The sequence below is a fragment of the Bos grunniens genome, chromosome 13 (genome assembly GCF_055505025.1).
Source record: "Bos grunniens cultivar Pamir isolate PY7600 chromosome 13, Bosgru_T2T1.0, whole genome shotgun sequence".
Classification (NCBI taxonomy): domain Eukaryota; kingdom Metazoa; phylum Chordata; class Mammalia; order Artiodactyla; family Bovidae; genus Bos; species Bos grunniens.
This window is the reverse complement of record NC_141177.1, coordinates 62,875,459-62,903,001: the sequence shown is the minus strand read 5'-3', so window position 1 is coordinate 62,903,001 and position 27,543 is coordinate 62,875,459. Positions and strand designations below refer to the sequence as shown.

At 38.0% G+C, this 27,543-nt stretch overlaps 1 protein-coding gene across 12 annotated transcripts in view; it reads left to right on the top strand.

Annotated features, from left to right (window-relative positions):
• The window catches only part of MALRD1 (MAM and LDL receptor class A domain containing 1), a 754,524-nt gene that overhangs the window by 188,566 nt on the left and 538,415 nt on the right, over positions 1-27,543 (top strand). For 11 of the 12 annotated variants that reach the window (XM_086334563.1, XM_086334560.1, XM_086334554.1 and 8 more), the window contains 5 exons: positions 548-642; positions 731-892; positions 12,286-12,376; positions 22,724-22,825; positions 23,408-23,554. In XM_086334563.1, the coding sequence (XP_086190689.1) occupies positions 548-642; positions 731-892; positions 12,286-12,376; positions 22,724-22,825; positions 23,408-23,554 (597 nt within the window). Of the gene's footprint in view, positions 1-547; positions 643-730; positions 893-12,285; positions 12,377-21,339; positions 21,498-22,723; positions 22,826-23,407; positions 23,555-27,543 lie in introns of those variants that run through there. The other variant, XM_086334564.1, reaches the window with a different exon arrangement.

The window sequence follows — 27,543 nt, the reverse complement described above, 5'->3', positions numbered from 1 at the left end:
GTCAAGCATTGCAAAAATGTATGAAAGCCCAGAGAATATTCTGTGCTTATTTTATAAGCTTCTGAATAGTGACAGTCCACTGGCATAATCTGTACTGCAGTGTACAGGACAGCACTGGGACTCAGTATTGTTTTCCACGTAATCCTGGGGAAAACTGCGGCTAATTGACCCAATTCTTTCAGGAGAAAAGCACTACAAAAGAGGATTTCTTTTAAATTCATTGAATTACTTATTTGGGTGGGCAATCCCAGTATAATGTTTTTCCTGGATACCATCTTTGCTGAGTTATAACTTTCTAAGTTATGTGAGATAAACTGGGTTGTGGATTACAGTCCATATTAGTATTATATGGAGTACACTCAAAATTAGTTATTTTACTGGGGAATATATCGAAATAACAATATCAGCCAGACCATTTGCAAAAATAAATGGTGCAGTTAAATAGTTCATTTTTTAAACAAAATATATTGACCCAATGTGGATATGGACCTAAATTATCGCCTGGTGTATTGAATACGTTTACCAATGATGGTCTTGTTTCTAACAGCTCACTTCCTCTCATTGGTCTCTGACTTGGATTCTACTTCCTCAAACATAAGCAGCAGAGTTTTTCTTCCAACGAATAACCAACATGCTTGTCAGGTATTTGAAAGCACATGGCATTTGAATTACTTTCCACATTTGGGAACTTCGTTATTATAATTGTGTGGACATTCATTATTTTTCACAGATTACATTTTATTACTTCTCCAGCCAAATGAATGGCAAATTAATGGTTGGCTTTCAAACTACCTGTGGTGGCCCTATACAGCATTTATGGCAAAACACTGCTGGGCTCCAGAATCGTTGGGAGAGGAATGTCATCAAAATTCAGAGTCCCCAGAGGTTTCAGGTATGTGTGTTGTGTTTTCTAACTGTCTTTGAAGGAAAAATGATAAAGTACAGATGTTTAACACCAGGTGATTAATCATCCCAGTTGTCTGAGGACTGAGGAATTTGCCAGAACTGTCACGTGTTGAAACCAAATAATTCCAGGAAGTTGGGGCAGCCAATCATCCTAAAAGACAGTTTTAAGAAGTTTAAAATGTGTGTATCAAAACTAAATTTGTTATATACTGACAAGATGGCATCCCACTCCAGTACTCTTGCCTGGAAAATCCTATGGATGAAGGAGCCTGGTAGGCTGCAGTTCATGGGGTCGTGAAGAGTTGGACATGACTGAGTGACTTTACTTTCACTTTTCACTTTCATGCATTGGAGAAGGAAATGGCAACCCACTCCAGTGTTATTGCCTGGAGAATCCCAGGGGCAGGGGAGCCTGGTGGGCTGCCGTCTATGGGATCACACAGAGTTGGACACGACTGAAGCAACTTAGCAGCAGCAGCAGCATATTGATATAAGTAATATGACCTTCTAATACTCTTCCTGATTTCTTGAATCCCCTCCACTTTCCTTTTTCTCTCATTATTCCAATCTTCTTTCATTTCATTTTGCATTCTTAAGAATTTGAGTCACTTCTAGTGAGGTGGCTGAATCTAGAGTGAGGTAAGTCAGAAAGAGAAAAACAAATATCGTATATTAATGCGTATATATGGAGTCGAGAACAATGGTACTGATAAACCTATTTGTAAGGAGCAATGGAGATGCAGACACAGAGGACAGACCTGTGGGCACCGTGGGGTTAGGAGAGGGCAAAATGCATTGAGAGAGTAGCATTGAAATATACATAACCATTTGTAAAGTAGATAGCTTTGGGGAAGTTGCAGTGTAACACAGGGAGCTCAACCTGGTGCTCTGTGACAATCTAGAGGGGTGGGAGGAGGGGTTCAAGAAGGGACACATGTATACTTCTGGCCAATTCACAGTGCTATGTGGCAGAAACCAACACAACATTGTAAAGCAATTATCCTCCAATTAAAAAAAAAAATTGCTTCTGTTTCACAATTTTCTCAAGCTCTTGAGAGAACAGGATTGTCTTGGGTAATGAGAACATAGACTGTTTTCAATACTAATACCAAATGCTGCTGAAGTGGAATCATTGTCACATTCATTTCATGGTTAAACTCAAATTATTCAATACAGCCTTCATCTTCCAAAATAATTTTGAGAATTAAAGCCAATGTAAGCCTATAGAAGACATTTATTTATGCAGCCTAATAAAACTTATGTATGATGGAAATTATAATCTAATACCTATTATAGAAGTTCTTAGAAAAATAGTGCATACTTTAACATTTTGGGCAGCCAAGCAAAATTTTCCTGTTAAAAAAGGGATCTTAAAACATTTTATTCTGAACAAATAGGCTTTTTAAACCTGGTTTGTGACTCAATTTAGCCCAGGTAGGTTTCCTTTATCATCTATTATTAGAATAATATAATAATTTTATAATTTTGATATAGAATAGAAAATCATCCTATTCTATAGAATCATTCTATAGAAAATCATCTGATATGTGATAGATGTAGCACTTGCCTTAATAGAGAGAGTAAATTGTATTGAATTTTGAGTGGCTAAGAGGGAATATGGGAGAATGAACAGGACCTCTATTACTAAAATTGAATGATAAGATATAAGAATGGCACATATTCTTAATTGATCTGTCATAAAATCACTAAAGTTCAGAATTTTCAGCCTTTTGTAAAATCAAATGGGAATCTAAAGAAGATGAAAGAAAATAATTTAGTAGATAGTTAGGTGACTCCTGGATGATGACTTGAGGAGAACTGTACAGCTGGAAGCATAATTCTGTCATTTGAGGCTTTGTATCCTCTTGAAATCCAGTATTACTGGTGTGTGTGTGTGTGTGTGTGTGTGTGTGTGAGTGAGTGTGAGGTTGGGGTGGTATTTTAAGCCATCGGCATGTAAGTCTTCCTATAAAGGACTCCTCAGGCACAGAGACAAGACATCTTGAGTTCCTGCCTTGGTGGGGAGTGCTCTGCAGAGTGAGAACCACAGACAACAAGAATGCATCCCATTTGTTGTGGATGTTCAGGTGTCATTAACCAAAGGAGACATTTCTAGTTTATTTATTATATTACTACTTTATTTTCTTACTTCCCTGTATCTGTCTCTCTTCTGTAACAATAGCAACAAAATAGAGCCAAGAGTGCCTCTGAGGGGACACTGACTAGATGCCAAAGGATGAGCTCGCTGAAGTCCCTCTGTCTGCACGCTTGTCTAAACCTTAAGGACTGCTATAGGCCTCTTGTCTGTGTGTAAACTTTATCGGTATTTATACACCTTTTCCGACTTTGAAACAGAGTGGGTGATTAAAAAAAAAAGTCTTAAGCTATCTTTGTCAAGCATTGTGCCTTCTTATTTTAGTACAGAGTCTGCCTGTCAATGCAGGAGATGTGGGTTTGAGCTCTGGGTCAGGGAGATCCCCTGGAGAAGGAAATGACAACCTACTCCAGTGTTCTTGCCTGGAAAATCCCATGGACAGAGGAACCTGGTGGGCTATAGGCCACAGGTCACAAAAGAGTCAGACACAACTTAGCAAATAAAACTACAACCAAAAGAAATACTTTGGTCAAGGTCTTTATTAGTAGCACGACAAGAGATTTGATGTTGGATACAAGTAGCGGGAACCTGCTACTTGTAAGTTAAGCGTTTTAGGATAAATTCTTTGCTTTTCTCACTGTCCATTCCCAAATAGCATATTGTGGGGGTTGATGATTAAATATGTGTAGTAGATAACTATAAAACTTTAAATTCCCAAATAGATTATCTCCAGGGCAATTCAGTTGTAGCAGAGGAAGTGAGATTATTCACCTGAGTGCTTTAAAATGCAGCAGTGTCTTCCACCAAAACAGATGCCCATGGAGCATATTAATTTGATTCTCAAAATCCTTCATTGCTGATATAAAAACAGTGCTTCTACCTTAAAGGCATTGCTAAAAATTAGGAAACTGTATGACTCTCATGGGATCCTCTGGCTACACCGATCTTTAAGATCTGCAGGTATGTTTTAGCTCTATCCTGTCAGCAAGTGAACAGATACTCATTTGCTTTTGTTGAGCTGGGTCACAGAAATGTGCTGTACTTGTAGTACTGCCGGCCTCTATGTAGTAGCCCTTTCCTGAAAAGCTTTAGAAAGAGGCTTATTTGGGGGCATTTTGTAATCAGCGTCTCCAGACAGTATCTGCTGCCTCATCAATTTACAAGTCTCCTAGAATTATTCTAGGTTTATTTTTTTGTTTGTTTTTCTTGGCAGTTTCCCATGCATGCTGCCTTGATGGTTGTAAAGTCATTCATGCTTGCTTTAGAAATACTTACATAGATTTTAGTCCCAGCTGGACGCTGGCTTAGCATGGGTTTCTGAGAAAGCCTCTGGATCTGGCTCTTGTGTGGAGACTGTCACCTTCACCTGTAAAGGACTAACTAGATCCATCCCTTGTTAACCTGAAGTGTATGTTAATTTCTGAGAGACTGCTGCTGTATAAACTAGGAATGGTGTTATGCATTTAGTCCACAGAAATGGCAGTGTTTCAAAAAATTTCTGAAGGTGTTTAAAGAATAACATCTAGTATTGACTGAGTGCTTACTGTGTGTAAAGAATTGCATTTAGTCCTTCGTGTACACTATCTTATTGGCCCTTCATGGCAGTCCTCTCAACTATCATTTACCCCATTGTTCACATGAGGATTGTAAGCTTTATTTTTTAAAGATGTTTTGATGTGGACCATGTTTAAATTCTTTACTGAATTTATTACAATACTGCATCTGTTTCATGTTTTGGTTTTTTGGTCCTGAGGCAAATGGGATCTTAGTTCCCCAACCAGGGATTAAACCCAGGCCCCCTGCATTGGAAGGCGAAGTCTTAGCCACTGGAGCACCAGGGAGGTCCAGAGGACTGTAAGCTATAGAGAATGAAATAATTTACCAAATCCCATACAAGATTACACCATAGGGTAGTTTGATTTCAGATCTCAGTCAGTCACTGAGCCACGATAATTTTTTATCTAATAAAGCCACGTAAAAATTTATAAAATATAGAAAAAAAATCCAACCTCTAGATTTGGTCAGATCTGATGTGACTTGTTAAAGAATCCTTTGTCTACTGTGTTAGATGAAACATTATTATGCATTGCATGGTGCTAATGAACTGCGATCACATTTCTCAAAATTGCAGACAAAAGCAATTAATTTTACTCTTGTCTTAAAATATTCACAGAAGCAAAGAATAAACCACGCTGAACGTATAGTAGAAATTTAGCCTCAAATTCAGATGAAATCTCCCCTCATCCCTGTTTTTTTCTGGTTCTTGAAGGGATTTCCCCCATTGGTTTTATGGGTAGGAAGGAATAAATACTATGTTACTAAGTATATCATTGACTGTTATTTCCAAGTTGAATGTCTGGATTCTTGAAATCAGTGCCTGAATTTTAAGACGATACTGAAGCATTTTTAATATGCTATTATCTACTTGTCATTTCTCTGATATTCCACTTAGAAATGTCAGAGACTTCTCATCACTCTCGCATTCAGAAACAATAGGCTTTATTAATACAAACAAAAGATGTGGTTAATAATGATGAATATAAATTATTAACTTACTGCTACTCTCAAACTTTTCAAAATCATAATTTGAGACATTTTATCTTTTAATTCAAGAATACTTACTGTGTGAACACATGATGATGAAAAGACTACTGTCATCATCTTGTGTTTTATATATTTTCTTGAAAAAGACCATTAAATGCATACTACTAATTAGGAAAATTCTCATACAGAAGATATAAATGCAAGGGTTTCTGTTCATGTCTTTACTAGTATAATCCAAGTGAGTTTATATTCATTGTTCACCTGCCATAAAAGTTTCATTGAAGATTTAAATTGAGTATTTCCAGCACAAAGCCTCCCTTCCAAGCCATCTTCTCTTAAAATGTTTGAGGTGAAAGGAATTTGTCTCACGTTTTCCATTGCATCAGTGCAGGCCGTACCTGGCTTACGTGATGGTGTCAAGCTTCTAACTTCATTATCCGCGCTGTGATCTGCTTTTGATTTGCTACTTTGCTGTTGTTTTCTTTTCTTTATTTTGGCTGTGCCCCTGAGGCACTCAGGATCTTAGTTGCTTGATCAGGAATCAAATCGTTGTCCCTTGGGTAGTATACTCATTTTCACTATATTGATTCTTCCAATCCATGAACATGGTATATTTCTCCATCTATTAGTGTCCTCTTTGATTTCTTTCACCAGTGTTTTATAGTTTTCTATATATAGGTCTTTAGTTTCTTTAGGTAGATAAATTCCTAAGTATTTTATTCTTTTCGTTGCAATGGTGAATGGAATTGTTTCCTTAATTTCTCTTTCTGTTTTCTCATTATTAGTGTATAGGAATGCAAGGGATTTCTGTGTGTTGATTTTATATCCTGCAACTTTACTATAATCATTGATTAGTTCTAGTAATTTTCTGGTGGAGTCTTTAGGGTTTTCTATGTAGAGGATCATGTCATCTGCAAATAGTGAGAGTTTTACTTCTTCTTTTCCAATTTGGATTCCTTTTATTTCTTTTTCTGCTCTGATTGCTGTGGCCAAAACTTCCAAAACTATGTTGAATAGTAGTGGTGAAAGTGGGCACCCTTGTCTTGTTCCTGACTTTAGAGGAAATGCTTTCAATTTTTCACCATTGAGGATAATGTTTGCTGTGGGTTTGTCATATATAGCTTTTATTATGTTGAGGTATGTTCCTTCTATTCCTGCTTTCTGGAGAGTTTTTATCATAAATGGGTGTTGAATTTTGTCAAAGGCTTTCTCTGCATCTATTGAGATAATCATATGGTTTTTATTTTTCAATTTGTTAATGTGGTGTATTACATTGATTGATTTGAGGATATTGAAGAATCCTTGCATCCCTGGGATAAAGCCCACTTGGTCATGGTGTATGATCTTTTTAATGTGTTGTTGGATTCTGATTGCTAGAATTTTGTTTAGGATTTTTGCATCTATGTTCATCAGTGATATTGGCCTGTAGTTTTCTTTTTTTGTGGGATCTTTGTCAGGTTTTGGTATTAGGGTGATGGTGGCCTCATAGAATGAGTTTGGAAGTTTACCTTCCTCTGCAATTTTCTGGAAGAGTTTGAGCAGGATAGGTGTTAGCTCTTCTCTAAATTTTTGGTAGAATTCAGCTGTGAAGCCATGCAAATCAAAACCACTATGAGGTACCATTTCACACCAGTCAGAATGGCTGCGATCCAAAAGTCTACAAATAATAAATGCTGGAGAGGGTGTGGAGAAAAGGGAACCCTCTTACACTGTTGGTGGGAATGCAAACTAGTACAGCCACTATGGAGAACAGTGTGGAGATTCCTTAAAAAACTGGAAATAGAACTGCCTTATGATCCAGCAATCCCACTGCTGGGCATACACACTGAGGAAACCAGAAGGGAAAGAGACACGTGTACCCCAATGTTCATCGCAGCACTGTTTATAATAGCCAGGACATGGAAGCAACCTAGATGTCCATCAGCAGATGAATGGATAAGAAAGCTGTGGTACATATACACAATGGAGTATTACTCAGCCATTAAAAAGAATACATTTGAATCAGTTCTAATGAGGTGGATGAAACTGGAGCCTATTATACAGAGTGAAGTAAGCCAGAAGGAAAAACACCAATACAGTATACTAACGCATATATATGGAATTTAGAAAGATGGTAACGATAACCCTGTATACGAGACAGCAAAAGAGACACTGACGTATAGAACAGTCTTATGGACTCTGTGGGAGAGGGAGAGGGTGGGAAGATTTGGGAGAATGGCATTGAAACATGTAAAATATCATGTATGAAACGAGATGCCAGTCCAGGTTCAATGCACGATACTGGATGCTTGGGGCTGGTGCACTGGGACGACCCAGAGGGATGGTATGGGGAGGGAGGAGGGAGGAGGGTTCAGGATGGGGAACACATGTATACCTGTGGCAGATTCATTTTGATATTTGGCAAAACTAATACAATTATGTAAAGTTTAAAAATAAAATAAAATTAATTAAAAAAAATTAAAAAAAAAAATCCTTGTCCCCTGCAGTGGAAGCACAGAGTCCTAACCATTGGACTGCCAGAGAAGTCCCTATCTTTTTTTTTTTTTTTTTAGCTTCACCTAACAGAAAAAAATGAGGTGGGTATTTGGAAAAGGTTATTTGACTAAGTTTTGGAGAAAACAAAGAATGTTAATCACTTCTCTTAGAAACGCAATTACCATATCACAAACAGCCTCTGACTACAGGGCCTGGTTTTTAAAAAATTATCATGGGTTTCCATGTTCTTTAAGGGCTTCCCTGGTGGCTCAGACAGTAAAGAGCCAGCCTGCAGTGCGGGAGACCCAGGTTTGATCCCTGGGTTGGGAAGGTCCCTTGGAGAAAGAAATGGTAACCCATTCCAGTATTCTTGCCTGGAAAATCTCATGGATGGAGGAGCCTGGCAGGCTACAGTCCATGAGGGTCACAAAGAGTTGGACATGATTGAGCAACTTCACTCACTTTCCACATTCTTTAGATAATTCACTCATCCCCCTTTTCAGGATCCCAACCAAAATCCCTGGAAACTTTTTGTTTAAATACATTTAACTGGATTATCTCCTTGTACCTGGTGGGTCTTTTGTTTCCTAGCTACGTAGATCCACAAGTAATTTCCCTACAATTAGAGAAGCAATTCTTTTCCCTAAGAAAACCTTTGCTCTTGCAGTGCCAGTGGGCTTAAATGATGGCCGATTTTCATACTAGCTTCTCTTCAGTTATACCAAGTTAATCTATAATTTAACTGAATCAAATAAATAAATACACATATTGCAAACTCTGAAGAGAGGCTTGAAGGTAAGAAGGTAATTTAAAAGCTACTGCAGGACTTCCCTGGGTGGTCCAGTGGTTAAAATTCCAAGCTTCCAATGCAGGGGGCCTGTGGTTCAATCCCTGGGAAGGGAACTAGATCCTACATATTGCACCTAGGAATTTGCATGCCGCAACTGAGGCCTGGCAGAGCCAAATAAATAACATAAAAGCTACTTCATTAGATCAGGTGTGAAGATGTAGGAGAGGAAATAGCAATGGAAAGGAAAGAGGGTTAAATAGATCTTGATCGATTGGACATGACTGGGGGAGAAAGTGATGCCAAAGGTCATTTTGGAGTTTTGAGCATTGCAGATGGCAGTCTCCTGGTACCATTTTCAGAGGATGAGCGTCAGGGCAGAGGTCCAAGTTGAGAGGAAAGAACATCTTGAATTAGAAGTGACTTTCGTGTCACCTGACTGAAAATATTCAACAGATGGTAGAGATGGGGAAGGAGAGCTCAAGAGAAAGAGGTTGACATTCCTGATATAAACATGTATTCATGAGCCTGGGTGACAGTTAAAGTCCTGAAGATGAATGGGTTTGTGGGGAGAGCATGGAGGAGAAGAGAGACTGGTCAACACTTATTTCCACTTTTCTGTTTAAATGTGGCTGCTGCAAGTACCTTATGACACCTTGAAATCCTAGTATCCAAATATTAATTTTTGGTTATCCTTGATCATTGTAATACTATAGAAATGTTTTCAGTTATACTAAAATAATTGCATTTCAACTGCTGGTGCACTGGGATGACTCGGAGGGATGGTACAGGGAGGGAGGTGGGAGGGGGTTTCAGGATGGGGAACACGTGTACGCCTGTGGCGGATTCATGTTGATGTGTGGCAGAACCAATACAATATATTTAAGATTTGAAAAATTTAAAAGAAAAAAAAATTTTTTTGAATGTGGCTGCTATAGGTAAGTGTTCAGTTCAGCAGGAACTAGGGACTGTATCTATATCAATAGGCTTTCAAGAAGAATAAAGTTAATCTGTGCAGAGTAGATTTTTAATTAGTAAACACTATACAGTAGCTTAAATATTTTAATAACTCTATGCCATAATCAGATCAGATCAGTCGCTCAGTCATGTCCGACTCTTTGCGACCCCATGGATCGCAGCATGCCAGGCCTCCCTGTCCATCACCAACTCCCGGAGTTCACTCAGACTCATGTCCATCGAGTCAGTGATGCCATCTAGCCATCTCATCCTCTGTCGTCCCTTCTCCTCCTGCCCCCAATCCCTCTCCCAGCATCAGAGTCTTTTCCAATGAATCAACTCTTCGCATGAGGTGGCCAAAGTACCAGAGTTTCAGCTTTAGCATCATTCCTTCCAAAGAAATCCCAGGGCTGATCTTCTTCAGAATGGACTGGTTGATGCCAACTATATAGGTCAAGTGCAGTTGTGTAAGTGATGACTCGTTTGTTACCTTGCATACACCTTATCATATAGGTAATAACTATTCTTATCAGTACCTTTTTACAAAGAAATAAACTGAGGCACAGAAGTGTTAAGTAACTTCTCCAGGCTCTTCCTGCTGGGAAGTGGTGTATCTGGGATCTAAATTCAAGTAATCTGATTCCAAATATACACTTTAATCACTATGCTATGGGGGCTGCTCAGGTAGCTCAGTAGTAAGGAATCTGCTTCGCAATGCAGGAGACATGGGTTCAATTCTTGAGTCTGGAAGATCCACTGGAGCAGGAAATGGCAACACACTCCAGTATTCTTGCCTGAAGAATCCCATGGAGAGAGGAGCCTGGCAGGCTACAGTCCATGGGGTCACAAAGAGTCAGACATGACTGAGCATACACACTATGCTATGCTACCTTCATATGAAGCCATCCCTACATCACAATTTTTGATAGACTTTTTCCATCATGGTCCTGACTTGTAAGTAGTCCCATGGTTATTCTAATTTATGTGAAGAGAGGATGACTTTCTTAGGGCTATATATTGACAGTTCACTGGATACATTATGGACATTTTTCATCACATTTTTAACAGACTAGTAGACAATCTCTGGCTTAAAAGGAAATATATTAGGACATCACGTTGTACAGGAACAAAAGAAAATGCAGGACAGCAAAATGATCTGCTAGGGTTTGTGATACAGACCAAATGTTCATCTAAGAAGCAGTGTGATGTCTTGAAATAATGTTTACATTATGAATAAGGTTGAGTCATGCACACAGGTTTAATGCATCCATGAATTAAGCCTTACACATTATTGATATTCACTAGTGAGGACAGGAGAATACTCTCCACCAATACACCAATGTTTTATTGATTTAAGTGAAAGTGAAGTCACTCAGTCATGTCTGACTCTTTGCGACCCCATGGACAGTAGTCTACCAGGCTCCAAGATCCATGGTATTTTCCAGGCAAGAATACTGGAGTGGGCTGCCATTTCCTTCTCCAGGGCATCTTCCCAACCCAGGGATCGAACCCGAGTCTCCTGCATTGCAGACAGACGCTTTATTGTCTGAGCCACTAGGGAAGCCATTGATTTAAGTAATTAGGATTATTTGATCTTTCCAAGTTTCTCAGATTCATTATGCTAGAGTATTTCCTCTTGGTGGAGACTTGAGCTGGCCTCCCATCACAGTACAACATTTGGTCATTTTAACAGTAAGTCACCGAACAATGATTTCCAATTAGTGTCCCAAGCTATGTTTAGATAATGGCAGAAAATGTGCAGGAGGATAGGACAAGGACATTCAAGATGGGGCTTTGAGTAAAATTCAGAGAACCAGAGGTAATGACTTTGATCTGCTCTTTACTTTTGCTTAATGATGCAGAATACTGAAAACCAGAGCTTAAGATGGAGTGAGGCTCCCAGAACTGGTAAATGCTAAGCAGTATGAAGGCATAGGAACCAAACATGGAAGATGATACAGGGAAGAAACCAGGTGGCTGTTGATTCATTTCACAAATATGTTACCTAACCTATTCTAAACATGTGAGATACAGAGAAGACTGTACATTTTTGGTTCAGGTGTTTTTTGTTTGTTTGTTTTGTTTTTAAACTTTTTATTTTTTATTGCTGCTACTGCTAAGTCGCTTCAGTTGTGTCCGACTCTGTGCAACCTCATAGACGGAAGCCCACCAGGCTCCTCCATCCATGGGATTTTCCAGCCAAGAGTACTGGAGTGGGGTGCCATTGCCTTCTCCGATTTTGTATTGGAGTGTAGCCAATTAACAATGTTGTGACAGTTTCAGGTGGACAGCAAAGGGACTCAGCCATACATATACATTTATCTAATCTCCCTCCAACTCCCCTCCCATCCAGGCATTTTTTTGTTCTTCAAAGTATAGATCTCTCTCCACTTGGAATTGGCATGGTCACCCATGTGCTTCTAGGAAGTATCATGTTTCTTTTATTTGTAGACTCTGTGCTACAAGACTGTAAGAAAATACTGTCCCTTGTTCTTTATTTTTGTTTATTTTTCTTGTCCAGGTTATTTTTCAAGGCCAGATGATTTCAGCTCAGGATGAAGTCATAGCTATTGATGATCTATCTTTCAGCTCAGGCTGCTTGCCAGCAGATGGTAAGATATTTTTCTCATTCTGATCCTTATTGTATAATAAATTCAGTTCAGTTTAAACATTGTGTAATGATTTTGATCTGCTCTTTTATTTTTGCTTAATGTTTTAGAGTGAACTATTTTCTATTGTCCTTATACACTGTGGTACAATGACTAGATTTGTGCTAGAGGTGAACACAGGCTACTATAAAGAACTGAAGTGTGTAATTTAGTCTCAGATTTGGAACCCTATAGCAATATTTACACTGGTTAGTTAAATCTTACCCAGAGAATTCTATGCTTTCTAGGGTATCAGGAGAAAACTGGCCCCCATTGATTTGAAACAGTCTTCTTGGAGAATCAATTAAACTAAGCCACTGAAAGACACAAATGGAGAAGTATATTAGTTATAATCTATTTTCTATTTAGACTGAAACAACTAGATCAATAAACCACACATCAGATCTAAAAAATTATCCATATCAGTCCTGTGATTATATTAACTGTGTAATATTCAATTCACCATTCACATTGTTCTCAATAGGAAAGTTCAATGTTTAAAATATAAGTTGGTAAGGATGAAATTAGTCTAATATGCAGTAATAACATTTATTTGATATATTTGAGTATAGATATTTGATAGAATTTTTTCCTTTTGAAATTTTATTATGATATGATAGAATCAAGAAAGCTATTTTGTAGAGAGGGTTCCAAGTTCTAGTTGGATACAAAGAAATGGTAGTTGTGGTTAAAATAAAAATGTTCCAGTAACAGAAGAAATGTGGTTAAGAAAAAAATGTTCCAGTCTACCTAAGAGAGACCAAGGAAACTTGATAAAGGATGTTTGCATTGTGCTTTGATACTTAAAAAGCACAGCCATTAAAAAGAATTCATTTGAATCAGTTCTAATGAGGTGGATGAAACTGGAGCCTATTATACAGAGTGAAGTAAGCCAGAAGGAAAAACACCAATACAGTATACTAACGCATATATATGGAATTTAGAAAGATGATAACAATAACCCTGTGTACGAGACAGCAAAAGAGACACTGATGTATGGAACAGTCTTATGGACTCTGTGGGAGAGGGAGAGGGTGGGAAGATTTGGGAGAATGGCATTGAAACATATAAAATATCATGTATGAAACGAGATGCCAGTCCAGGTTCAATGCACGATACTGGATGCTTGGGGCTAGTGCACTGGGACGACCCAGAGGGATGGTATGGGGAGGGAGGAGGGAGGAGGGTTTAGGATGGGGAGCATATGTATACCTGTGATGGATTCATTTTGATATTTGGCAAAACTAATACAATTATGTAAAGTTTAAAAATAAAATGAAATTAAAAAAAAACACTTTATAAAATTAAAAAAAATAAAAATAAAAAACACTTCTTGCTGTTATAAGAGCTTATAGGTTTGTGTCTCTTGTCACTCAAATCAAGGTAAATTTACAAGAGCTAATGACAGCCCCTCTAAACATGGAACACATAAAGTTCTCTTTCATCTTTGTATTTTCAGTTCTTAGTATATATTAGTAAGAAATCATGATAGGATAAATTAAAATATAGATGTGAAATGTAGAACTTTAAAGGAACAGACTGTAACCTCCACTCATTCCTAGAAGTAAATAATTTAAGCAATATTATTATTATTTAAGCATTATTATTAAGCACATCAGTGACTTTTCACTACAAGCAGATAATATTCCTTAGACTTATCAGAAGGGAAGCAATATGCCAGTAGAGAATACATTGTCAACTCCAGGCGATGCATGATCTGCCATTCAAAACTCCCTTAATAATCTCTCTTCTGTTACCCTGCATGGTTGCTTCTGAACCAGAGCACAGCCCACTTATACTTGATTCTTAATGAAACATCTAGTCCCTGACCCTGATCACCTCAGCAGGGACATTATATATCTCAGTTTAGTAGTTTCTACAGAAATTGAGGTCTGCCAGACAAAATGATCCTTAATAGTTGTATTTATTGCCCAGTCTGGCTGATCACCCTCAAAGGAGAACAAAGCCATGAAATCAGCTCTTGACTGGACTTCCTGGACCATCAGGGCGTTAGGAAATGGCTGTTGCCATTGAAACTGTTTACACAGCAAATTATGCAGGAAAATGCTTGGGTTGTGCTTGGGGCCTGAGATTGCTTGTAACAGGACTCTGCTAGCATTTCAGACATGAACTTAACTCTTCATCTTCAGCTCTGGGAACCAAAGCCGTTTCTCTAAGTACCTATGACCCATACCCTAGGACAAAGGCCTATGTGGATGGGCCATAATAATTACTCAGAAGACAAATGCCAGGTTTTTAGTAAGCACCTGGACTCCTTAACATCACTATAGAAATAAAAAATGCAATAATAATGGGAGTGAGAGCATCAGATACTTGAACATTCAAAGAAAAGTTGGGGTCACATAGAAAAATACTGGCACCTACAATTTCTAAGAATAGTTCCAGGTAGTGTTATCACCATATTGTTCTGAGGTGATGTGGAAATAAAGTTTCATGAAGATGAGATATGGACTTTAAAGCTCAATTATTGGGTAGGGCTTTTACATGATTGTTACGTGTATACGAGATCACAAGATAAAGCTCTAGAGAAGATGACTTTGAAATCCATGACTGAAGTCTTCAATAAATATGGAAATCAGACCTCCTGCATGGATGACCCAGGGCTATAAGTTGAATGTCGTGAGCCAAGATGTTTTTACAACATGGAAGAATAAATCAGTGTATGGAAGCAACATTGGGGATTTAGAAGGATGATGACTTTAATTTTTGGCCTTGTGTTTTATGGGGCATTGGAAAAAGATCTCTCCCCTTGGGAAAAGCTGCAAAGTGAGTGGTTTCCTTTTAGAGAAATTCTGTACTCAGGTCAAGGTCACAAAGCGTTCTTTGAATCTTTGAATGTGAGGGTGCACGGGTTTAATTTTTCAAATAGAATGAAGATTGAAAGCATATTTAAACTTTTGGGAGGAAAACACAGCAGCATGAGGACTAATGGAGACAAAGGAGAAAGCATTATGGGATAGGATTGGTATTCAGATGGAGTTACATTTTATAAATGGTGGGACTGTGAGAGATGGTAAAATTAGGTGGCATTAAATTTTCAAATGAGACTCTCCAGTCAAATTCATGCACTGACAGACTACATCTAGTTAATCATCAGAATCATGTAAAAGAGTGATTCTGGGATTCATTCCAGCCCTGCTAGATGGGAATCACTGAGGATGGGGCCTACGTTTTAAATAATATACTTAGGAAATTTTTGTGAAGTCAGCCAATTCTAGGTTTAAGAACAGAACTAGCCTTTGGGACCCATGAGACCTAGTCTTGTGTTGATTTTTTGCATTTGGCAGTGACTGCCCTGGAGTAGGGTTCTGGATGACTAAAGTCAATGGTCTCAGTCTCGTGTGGTCCTGGTGGTGATGGCCAAGGTTCCCACAGGCAGAGCCAACCCAACACCTTCTGGACATTTCCATGAGAAAATCCTACTCCAGTGGAAAATAGGGTTAGATATGCATTGGGATGCAAGAAAGCAGAAAACCCTGAGATTTTTGCTTTTGCTTTTGACTTAATAGGCTTCCCTGATAGCTCAGTTGGTAAAGAATATGTCTGCAATGCAGGAGACCCCAGTTTGATTCCTGGGCTGGGAAGATCTCGTGGAGAAAGGATAGGCTACCCACTCCAGTATTTTGGGGCTTCCCTTGTGGCTCAGCTGGTAAAGAATCTGCCTACAATGCAGGAGAGCTGGGTTCCATCCCTGGGTTGGGAAGATCACCTAGAAAAGGGAAAGGTTACCCCCTCCAGTATTCTGGCCTCGAGAATTCCATGGAATGTTTAGTCCATGGGGTTGCAAAGAGTCAGACATGACTGAGTAACTTTCACTTGTCAGATGACTTAATAGAGGAGATAGATAGTCATGGCATAGATTCTTCAACTCTGATACGCTAAATTCAAGGACTAAGGGGTTTCCTTGCTACTTGCCATCTATGCTTCTGGAATAACCTCTCTCATTCAGGATAGGAAGAAGGAAGGAATGGCATAGGACATAGTTTTGGACACATCGTTCATCAGCTAGATGATCGTCAGGCAGATAACCTTGGTTGCTAGGGAGGCTAAGAAAACAGAGTGTTTAAATTTGGCCTCTGTAATAAAGGAAGGCAAGGAGAACAGGTTTATAAGTTGAGTAAGCATCCATTTGCTACAGAAACTCAACATTAGCATATTTAGAATTAAATTCCAATCTTCTTTCAAACTCTATTTCTTTTCCTATGTTCCCTATTTTAGTCATTAATGCCTGTTTGGTCTCACATAGAAGCCAAGGAGTCATTCTTCAGTCCTTCTTCCCCCTTCTCACCTCCACATTAACTTGGTGCAAAACATTATTGAGAGTATGTTCTTATATTTCTCTAATTGTCTCCACTTACTTATCATTATTCATCTGACTCTGATTTTGTGTGTCCCACATTTTTTTTCCTTGGATTTTGAAAATTCCAGTTTCAGTCTATTCCACTCCACTAATCACTACTATCTGCTATCCACCGGTTTGTACTTTCTAACATCCAACTATGACCAATCTCTACTTTATTTAAATCCCTCAGTAACTCTCATTGCCTTCAGAATGGAATTCAGAATTTTTTTTTTTTTTTTGTCATGACACAAGGTCACCAGTATCCTGCTCTTACACACCAGCCCAAATTCTTTCTTCTTAATTCCCCCAAGAATCCCCATATTCTGACCCAAAAGAGCTACTCGTGAGTCCAGTGTTATCTCCTTTTTTGCATATCTTTGCAAACATTGCTCCCTCTGCTTATTTCATAAAAATTTTCTTTGACCTGTCCTGCTACTAGATATCCTTTCAGACTGAGTCAGGGTGTCTTTTCTGAGAAGCCTTCTCTTACAGAAAATGCCCCCACACTCCAAGTCCCTGTACGTACATACACACACAGTATTGATTTGCCTCCACAGCTAAATGCTGAGAATTGAATAACAGATTGAACAAAGAGTATGTGAAATTATTTAAATATCAAGTATTTGGGATTTTGGATGAATTCTTCTTTCTGCCGAGCCACAAGCATCATTCCATAAAAAGCAGATTTAAATAAAATATCATGGGAATATATTTCTTTAGCAGTACTTAAACTTATGCTAAGAATATTATATTATTTTTTAGGTTTTGTTTCAGTATCAAAAATAAAGATATGTCTTCAAAATAATGAGATTTTTATCAGGATGAATTAAGCTGAGGCAAACATTTGCCATGGTTTAGTAGAAACATTGTGTTTTCTGTCATTTTACAGCAGATATATAGCATTTGGAAATGAGTCCACTTGAAAGTGAATGCTGTAATAAGTCTTTTGGTGGTCATTTTGATTTATAGAAATGGTTCTGTTTAAGATATATAGGTTTCCTGACAAGACTTCTCTATTTTCTTCTTCAAACTAGTGTGCTTTCAAAAATTTGTTCAGATTTTTTTTTTTCTTTTGAGACAAGGGAACGATTCTATTACCGTGTTTTTATTTTCTCTGTTTTGATGCTTTGATACCCGGTGTCTTGCTGATCACAGAGGGTCTGTCTCTTCCAGAGTGAACCAATTCCTAGAGACAGTAAACCAGCTCGCCTTACAGTGTATTTTTCAAACCGACAGCCACCTCTTTAGGCTTTCATACTCTGGGTCACTAGATACCTGCCTTAATTACCCCAGGGGGAGTGCATGTTTTCTAAGGCAGTAGTTAAAAAAAAAAAATATCACAGACTGGATGGCTTAAGGTGGTACTAGTGGTAAAGAACCTGCTTGCCAAAGCAGGAGACATAGGAGACACAGGTTTGATCCCTGGGTCAGGAAAATCCCATGGAGGAGGGTATGACAACCCACTCCAGTATTCTTGCCTGGAGAATCCAATGGACAGAAGAACCTGGCAGGCTACAGTCCATAGGGTCGCACAGAGTCAGATGTGACTGAAGAGACTAAGAATGCACAAACAGATGGCTTAAAGCAACAGAAATTTCATTTCTCATGATTCAGAAGGCTGGAAATCCAGGATCGAGGGGTCACCAAGTTTGTTTTTCTTGCATTTTTTTCCCCTTGCTTGTGGATGACTGTCTTCTCCTTGGTCTTCATATAGTCTTCTTTCTCTTTGTGTCCATGTGCTAAATGCCTCTTCTTTTAAGGACACCAATCATATTGGACTAGAGCCCGCCATTATGGCCACACTTTCCCTTAATTACCTCTTTACAGACCCTATCTCCAAATATGGTCACATTCTGAGCTACTGAGTGTTTGGACTTGAACCTATGAATTGGTGGTGGTGGGTACAGTTCAGCCCATCAGAGCAACTAGGGAGAGCCCTGACTGACTAAATGAGATATCGATGGATTTTCAGACCATGGCTCTATGTTTGTCAAAACACACAGAAATAAATACCAGAAATGTATGATTTTATTGTTTAAATTTTTTTAAATTAAAAAGAAACAGTAACTTTTTACAATTGGGAAAATTCTGATCATGAGAAATCCACTAGATAGATTTTCTCTTGTTCTTATATTTTATTTCACCACATAGATTATCATGTGTACTATTATCATTAGGAAAACAAACAGTTTCTATTTTTTACTATAGAAGTATAAACAACTCTATAAATAAAGTGATAGATACAGGTATTATCATGGTTTCTGAAGGCTTTCAAGTTGGACAATAAAACTAAATTCTTTTTATAACATTAAAGAAATATTTTAGATTACTTCCATGCTTCCATTGCATTACTTCCATGCAACAGTATCTAACCACTGCCCTTCCAAGACAGGGGTATTCACTGTGTGTTTATTATAAGGAAGATCTGTTTAGGCTTTACCAAAATAGAAAATATGAAAAAAGATCAGTGTTTGTGACTAAATAAGAATATGCTTAATCACTGATTCTTAAATAACATTGATTCTTGAACAAATCACTATGTATTCTTATAAAGATTGCATGATATAGCTCACAATCAGAATATCATGAATATTCTGTGAATATTTTTAGGTTGGTTTGCCAGGATTTTGCCTTAGTCTCATTTATAAACATTCCAAGTATACAAGTTATCTCTTGATGAAAACCTGAATAATGCTTATATATTATCCAGTTAAATAAGCATTATTTAGCTAGTTACCTTTTTATCTTATTAATTTCTAGCTACCTTTTAAGATCTAATGACTATTCATTGGAATTCATTACTGATTTAAGAAAACTGATAGAGAAATTGTCAAAAGCCCCTGGAGTCAAAAGTAGATGTCAATTATAACTTTTGCAGCAGCAGCCTTGAGGCTTGGATTTCATTCTGTACCATCTGAGGGAGTCTGGTCAATTTCATGTAACCTGTTTGTACAAGATAAGATTTGAAGGATGGCAGGCTTTGCACATGTGGCTTCATCGGTACAGACTTTGAAATTGTTGACAAAGCTTCATCCTGCTGATTATACATCATTGATGGAGAATTTTAAAATGCCAAAGATAATTTTCTACAGCTGGATTGTGGTGCAATGTAAGAATTAAAGAGAGAGAGGCTGGAGAGGGAGAAAATTGAATATGAATATAAATATAGATGACATCTTTAAATAGCTTTGAGCTCTGAAATAGAATACACTAAAACAAAAAGCTGTTCAGGAGATTAATTGATGGACAATTTATTGTACCCCTCCCACATGTCATTGATTTTGTGGTTGCGAATTCCATTCGGGGGACTAAAGGTAGTAAAAGTGGCTAACATTGGTGAAAGATATTTAATACCAACTGATACAAGCTGCATTTTAAATTCCATGCATGAGAATTCTCTGGTGGTTCAGTGATTGACACTTTGCCTTCTCCTGTAGGGGATGCATGTTTTATCCCTGGTAGGGAGCTAAGATCCATCCCACCTGCCTCCTGGCCAAAAAACCAAAATATAAACAACAGAAGCAATGTTGTAACAAATTCAACAAAGACTTTAAAAATGATCCACGTCAAAAAAAAATTTTTTTTAATTCCATGCAATTTGTACTTCACTGTTTTGCTATTTTTGTTTATAGCACTTTTGTGGGTATTGTTTTGTACAAATAGTAAAAAAATTAGAGATAATATACAACATCTAATTGAACTATGGCAAATATTTAATTATGGAGCTCTAGGGGTAGAAGATTTGTAGCTCTTATATGAATCTACAAAAATTACCGTTTTAATTGTTTCACAGTAATTGTTATTGCTCAATCTTCGCTTCATTTATTGCCCACACTCCTTTAATTGCATATACAGTTTTATTTTCCTTGAATCTTAGGTTCAAGAAGCTTTGCATATTCATCATTTGTTAGCTTCCATTATGAGAAACCAGATTAAGGATGTTATGCACAAATCATTTTCATAACCAATTGGTTCAATTTTATTTCCAATAAAAATACAATTTATATAGAGTTTGTACTATTTTAAAATATTTCATTAAATAGGTCTTAGGTCATTTATTTATCCATTCATTAAACAGGTACATATTGAACATCTATGTTATATCAAGAATTTTTCTAGATGTATGGGAGAAGCAGTAAAAAAAAAAAAAAAAAAGCAGTAATCCCTGAGTTCATGGAATTTATATTTTAATCAGACAGTGAATGAAATTAAACAAGTAAATAGAAAAATGTATTTTATGTCAAGTGATGACACATGTTTTAGATACAATAAAACAGCAGAAAATTGAGATGAGAGTGCCCAGGTAAGGGGGAAATGAAGTTTTAAGTAGAGTTTTAAAGTTTTAAATAGATCACGCATGGTCACTTGGAGAATGTGTATATATATATATATATTTTTTTTTTTTTTTTCTCAGAAAATAAGTTGAAGGAACTAGCCATGTGTACATTGGAAGGAAGCCATGTGTAAATGTAGAAGTCCTGAGGCAAAAGTAAGCCTGGTTTGTGTGAGGATCGTGCAAAGGAATTTTACATCTATTTCCCGTAGGACAGAAGCCCGTGTGATGATCTTGAGCAGAGGAACCAAGATCTGACTCACTGCTTGATTTGGCTTTAACATGTTCTGGTGGTACACCAGTGTCCATAGATGATGGTGACAAGCTGGCACAGGCAGAGAGGGATATCATTTGATGTCAAAAGATTCAGAAGTCAAATATTTAGGCAGGTGAGAAATCTCCATTCTACTTTACACAGTGGCTGTATCAGTTTTCATTCCCACCAAAAGTGTACGAGGGTTCCCTTCTCACCACACCCTTGCCAACATTTGTTATCCGTGTTCTTTCTGATGGCAGTCATTCTGACTAGTGTATGGTGATATCTAATTGTGGTTTTGATTTGCATTTCCCTGATGATTAGTGATGTTGGGCATCTTTTCATGACTTGTTGGTCATCTGCATTTCCCCTTTGATAAAAGTGTCTATTCATTTCTTTTCCTCATTTTTATCTGGTCATTTGTTGGTTTGGTTGGTTTTTTGATGTTAAGTTGTATTGCTGTTTATATATTTTGGACATTAACCCCTTATTAGTAATCATTTGCTAATGTTTTTTTCCCATTCCCATGGTCTCTTTTGCTGTACAAAAGCTTAATTAATTAAAAATATAATTAGGTCCCATTTGTTTATTTTTGCTTTTACTTCCTTTACTTTAGGAGATGGATCATTCCTGTGATTTATATCAAAGAGTGTTCTGCCTGTGTTTCCTCTAGGAGTTTTATTGTATCTGGTCTTACAATCAGGTCTTTATTTGACTTTATTTTTGTCTATGATATTAGAGAATGTTCTAATTTCATTCTTTTACATGTAGCTGTCTAGCTTTCCCAGCACTACTTATTGAAAAGTCTGTATTTTCTTCACGGTATATTCTTGCCTCTTTTTGTGCTGAGTGAGAATTATCGGTGGAAGCAGGGGATAAAAGGACAATTCCACCATCTTCAAGTCCTGTGTTGGGAGGACTATGGGGGTGGGGGGAGTGGGCGGAAGTAGGCTCCATTTGGAAGAGCTGCAAGGAAAGTAAATCCAGGGCGGACCCAGGTAAAGAGGGTACCATATGTTGTATTTGATACATGTACAGTTATCAGCCTAATGACAGTCTCTTTGTTTCCACATTAAGGCATGTAACCTACTTCACTGGAGACCTAGATGTTTTGGCTTGGGGTCTTAGAAATCACCACAGAGATCTGATTAAAATCTAGAAGTACTGGCATGGTTGTTTTATTCTCTCTCAGAATTCTCTTCCTGAATTTGTTTCTTTGTCTATATAATGGTGTGATGCTGCCATAGAGAAGAGTTGGGTTCAGCAGTCTCTGTAGAACAAAGGTTAACCTTTTGAGAAATCCATGATCCTTTCTAGTGATACCACAGCTCACTTTTTGCCAATCTTTACATTTAACAGATGACATTTTGCCATGTCAAGAGGCATCAAATACCGAGAAGGAACTATGCCATCCAGATAGAAGTCTCTGCAGATTTGATTCTACAGACGAAGGATTGAGGTGTAAGTGTAAAAATGAGATGCCTGCCTGCCATCCATGAGACTCGGACCCCAAGAGACATATCAAACTGCTAGTAGGGGTACTCACTTGACAAGCTCTGTTGTCATCAATGTTCTCGTTTTACCAGGAGTATCATTGGGGTTTTAGCTGGATTGTAATTGGAAGTGTGTGGTTTATTAAAAAAGTGAAAGATAGTAAATATATCAAGTTAAGGTAATGTTTTGAAAAACAGTTGCTCTAAAAATCATGAAATTAAATACAATGTATCTTCTTTAAAATTTTAATGTGATTATGAATAGTAAGTGGTTTAAGCTAACTGAATTCCATAAAGTAGGTAAAGTCTGGTATTTCTTATGAAAAAAAACCACAATGGAAGTATGGTAATGGTTCTCATTTGGGAAGATGCCTGTCTGGATCAAATTAAGAACTTTTAAAAAGAAGAGTTCACTCTAAGGCTTATAGGTATGAATTTGTGTATTTGTGTGTGTATATATGCTTAGCCTTGATTGCAGCTCTAGCCCTTGTTAAGCAGCCACTCCAGTAGACTGTGATAGTCTGCCAGCATCTTTCTCTCCTCTCTTCAGTGTGTCAAGCCTGTGGATTTGCATTTGACATGTGTGACTGGGTATCAGAAGCAACTGCTGGGCAAACTTCCTGGATGCGCACAAAAGCAAGAGAAATTCCTGTGTTAGAATATACACCTCAACAACATCAAAGCAGTGATGATGAAGGTAGCAAAGAAAAATCATATCAATTATACTTCCATTTTTACTTTTTTTAGTGTTTGCTCTAGACTCATAAAAATGCATTTACAACTAATCTATTTTCAAATAACTCTATACTTTTCATGGGTAGTGCAAGGAACTTATTATAATAAAATACTCCTAATTCTTCCCTCAATTCTCTCATATTATTGATGTAATTCATTTCACTTAATTAGCAAATACATTAAGACTATTCCTGTTGTGAACAACAGGAATATTTTTTTTGATCAACAGGAATATTATTTTTTGATCAACTAAGCAAGCTGAAAATAAAATGTTTTGTTTTAGATTCATTTATTCCTTCTCTAACACTGTTCCTTTCTTTATGTAGATCAGAATTTCTGACCTGCATCATTTTCCTTCTCTCTGAAGAATGCCTTTTAGCATTTCTTACAAAGCAAGTCTGGAGTATTTCAAAATTTTTGCTTGTCCTTGTCTGCAGTTTTTAATATAATAATTTGCGTAGGTGTCGTTTCTTGGACATTTATCCTACTTGGTGTTTCCTGAGCTTGTAGGATCTGCACTTTGGTGTCTGTCTGACATTGATTTGGGGGAAAACTCTCAGTCATTACTACTTCAAATATTGGTTTTCTTCCTGTCTCTCTTCTTCTCATACTCCCATTATGCATATGTTGCATCTTTTGTAGTTTTCCCAGAGTTCTTAGATAGAATTATAGAATTGCTCCTTTATTTTCCACTGTTTGCTTTTCAGTTTTGGAAGTTCCTATTGTATTCTTAAGCTCAGATTCATTCCTCAGTTGAGTCAGTCTATTAATGAGTTCTTTGAAGGCATTCTTCATTTCTGTTCTAGTGTTTTTTATTCCTAACATTCTAAACTCTCTGCCTATATTATCCTTTTTGCATGTTTTCTACTTTTTCTGTTAGAACTCTTAACTTATTAATCCTAATTTTAAAAAATTTTCAGTCTTATTATAACATCCCTGTCATTTATGGGCCTAGTTCTGATGCTTTTTCTTTCTCTTCAAACTATATATTTTTGCCTTTTAGTACGCCTTGTAATTTTTTTGTGAAAGCCAAGCATATTGGAATTAAGATAAATAGGTATCTAATATGAGTTTTTATATTTTTCCAGCTATAGATTAGGCTCTGTTTACTGATGGTGATAGCTTTTAATGTCTGAGATGAAAATTGTATCTGATATTTTTGTTTTTGTCCCACCGTTGTCTTTGTGTTTCCCTAGAGATGTCTTCTGAAATAAGGTCTGAGGCCTGCTGTTCTTTTAATAACATGCCCTTGTTATTTTACAAGACCACTTTTGATGTGGTGATAACTTGTGAGAGGAAGGGAAGCATCCTATAGTCCCATGAGTCAATCTCAGTCTTTGAGAGAAATGGTACTTTTGCTCTAAAACCTTCACAAATCCTCCTCCCTTACATCAGGTGAGACAGGAATGCCAGAGGGGACTGGGTCTGGATATTTGCCTCACTTCATGTGGAAGGTTAGAACCTAATGGATTTGATATTTCACTTCTCCCTGATCTCAACTGCAGTCAGTTATATGGTGGTGGCGGCAAATAGTTTGAGTGAAAGCCTTGTTAAGAATAACAGGAGAGGCCAGGTATATTTCAAAATTAGTACTTTCCTTTTCCTCTGTGCTGTGCTCAGCTGCTTCATTCCTGTCTGACTCTTTGCGACCTATGGACTATAGCCCACCAGGCTCCTCTGTCCACAGGATTCTCTAGGCAAGAATACTGGAGTGGGTTGCCGTGCCCTCTTTTGGGGGATCTTCCCAACCCAGGAATTGAGCCTATATCTCCAGGGTCTTCTGCGTTTGCAGGCAGGTTCTTTACCCACTGAGCCACCTGGGAAGCCCCTTTTCCCCTTGTTGTTTTGTTGTTCAGTTGCTCGGTCGTGTCTGACTCTTTGCAACCCCACGGACTGCAGCACGCCAGGCTTCCCTGTCCTTCACCATCTCCTGGAGCTTGCTCAAACTCATGTCCATTGAGTCAGTGGTGCCATGCAACCATCTATTCCCCTGCTGCTGCTGCTAAGTCACTTCAGTCGTGTCCAACTCTGTGCGACCCCATAGACAGCAGCCCACCAGGCTCCCCCATCCCTGGGATTCTCCACGCAAGAACAGTGGAGTGGGTTGCCATTTCCTTCTCCAATGCAGGAAAATGAAAAGTGAAAGTGAAGTCGCTCAGTCGTGTCTGACTCTTTGCAACCCCATGGACTTCAGACTACCAGGCTCCTCCATCCACAGGATTTTCCAGGCAAGAGTACTAGAGTGGGTTGCCGTTGCCTTCTCTTCTCCCTCAGTTCAGTTCAGTCACTCAGTCATGTCCGACTGTTTGCAAACCCATGAATCGAAGCACGCTAGGCCTCCCTGTCCCTCACCAACTCCCGGAGTTCACTCAGACTCATGTCCATCGAGTCAGTGATGCCATCCAGACATCTCATCCTCTGTCGTCCCCTTCTCCTCCTGCCCCCAATCCCTCCCAGCATCAGAGTCTTTTCCAATGAGTCAATTCTTCACATGAGGTGGCCAAAGTACTGGAGTTTCAGCTTTATCATCAGTCCTTCCAAAGAAATCCCAGGGCTGATCTCCTTTAGAATGGACTGGTTGGATCTCCTTGCAGTCCAAGGGACTCTCAAGAGTCTTCTCCAACACCACAGTTCAAAAGCTTCAATTCTTTGGCACTCAGCCTTCTTCACAGTCCAACTCTCACATCTGTTCATGACCACAGGAAAACCATAGCCTTGACTAGACGAACCTTTGTTGACAAAGTAATGTCTCAACTGTAGGCAAAAAGGGATTTTGCTCTAACTCTTACTGTGAGAATCTGGTAGGGCTCCTGGAGGTAAAACAGAATGGGGTCCTCCCTAAGATGGGACTGTCTGGAGTTTTCAGCTCTTAAGTGTGTTCACACTGAGCCTCTAGCAGTTCATTCATACAGTCCAGATTTCTCCACCCCAGCACTGATTCCCACAGAAGTTTGTGTTCTTGGGATTCTGGTCTTGTGTGTTGTGATTCTCTATTTCTGCTTGTGTCACCAATTCCTGCCCAGTGGTTTGTACCCTGATCTCAATTTTCTTAGGGGTATAAGAGGAGTTGTTGATTTTCATTTCATATATTTTCTTGCTGAGTGGACGGGAGTAGCAACTCCCAAACTCTTTACATAGTTGTCCAGAAACAGGAAAACTTGCAGGCTCTTTTTCAATGAGATTTGTTCTCTTTCTCCACTACCTTTATTCTTTACAGCTCTTTTTCTTTGTTCTTGCCTTCTTGTTCAGCTGTTTTATTGTGGTATTACTCAGCAACCCAGAACCTTATGTGAATAACATTCCTGTTTTAGGGTCTCATATGTTTTCCACATTCTGTCACTTAGCCCTAGCCACAGCAATGAGGGTAAACATATTTCCCATCTCGGTTTATAAGCAAGATTCCCAGCCCTAATCTCTAACTTCATTAAGAGAATTAGACTCTGTTCATTCAGGACTGTGCAGCATTTGAAGTAGTTGAAATTCTAGCTATTACAGCCTGTGTCTGGTCTCAAGTCTGAGAGTTCTATGGTTTCAGCTCTGTTCATCATATCTATTTTTCCTTTTGAAATGTTTTCTCTTGTGCTTATTGTTCTCTGCTTTTATAAAACTGTATTTTTATGTCATTTATCATTTCCTTGTGTATAGGTCAGAGGCAAAGTATTAATTTATTGTACTATTTTGATTAAAGTCAATCAGAGCTTCACTAAATTCATAGTTTATTTTCGAACCTGTAGGAATATTTGCTATCTTACAAGGAAATAGAGCATTCAAAAGACCTTATTTTTGAAAATTAAAGTTATGAAAATATAGAAATAGCTTTGTATTTCTGCATTATATGTATTACTGAATTAAACAAATCCAAATTAGTTTTAAGAATCAGTTGGGAAAAATTGATTGACAATATTTTTATGTACTACAAAACCCATCTATGTAATTTAGTGGGATTGTAAG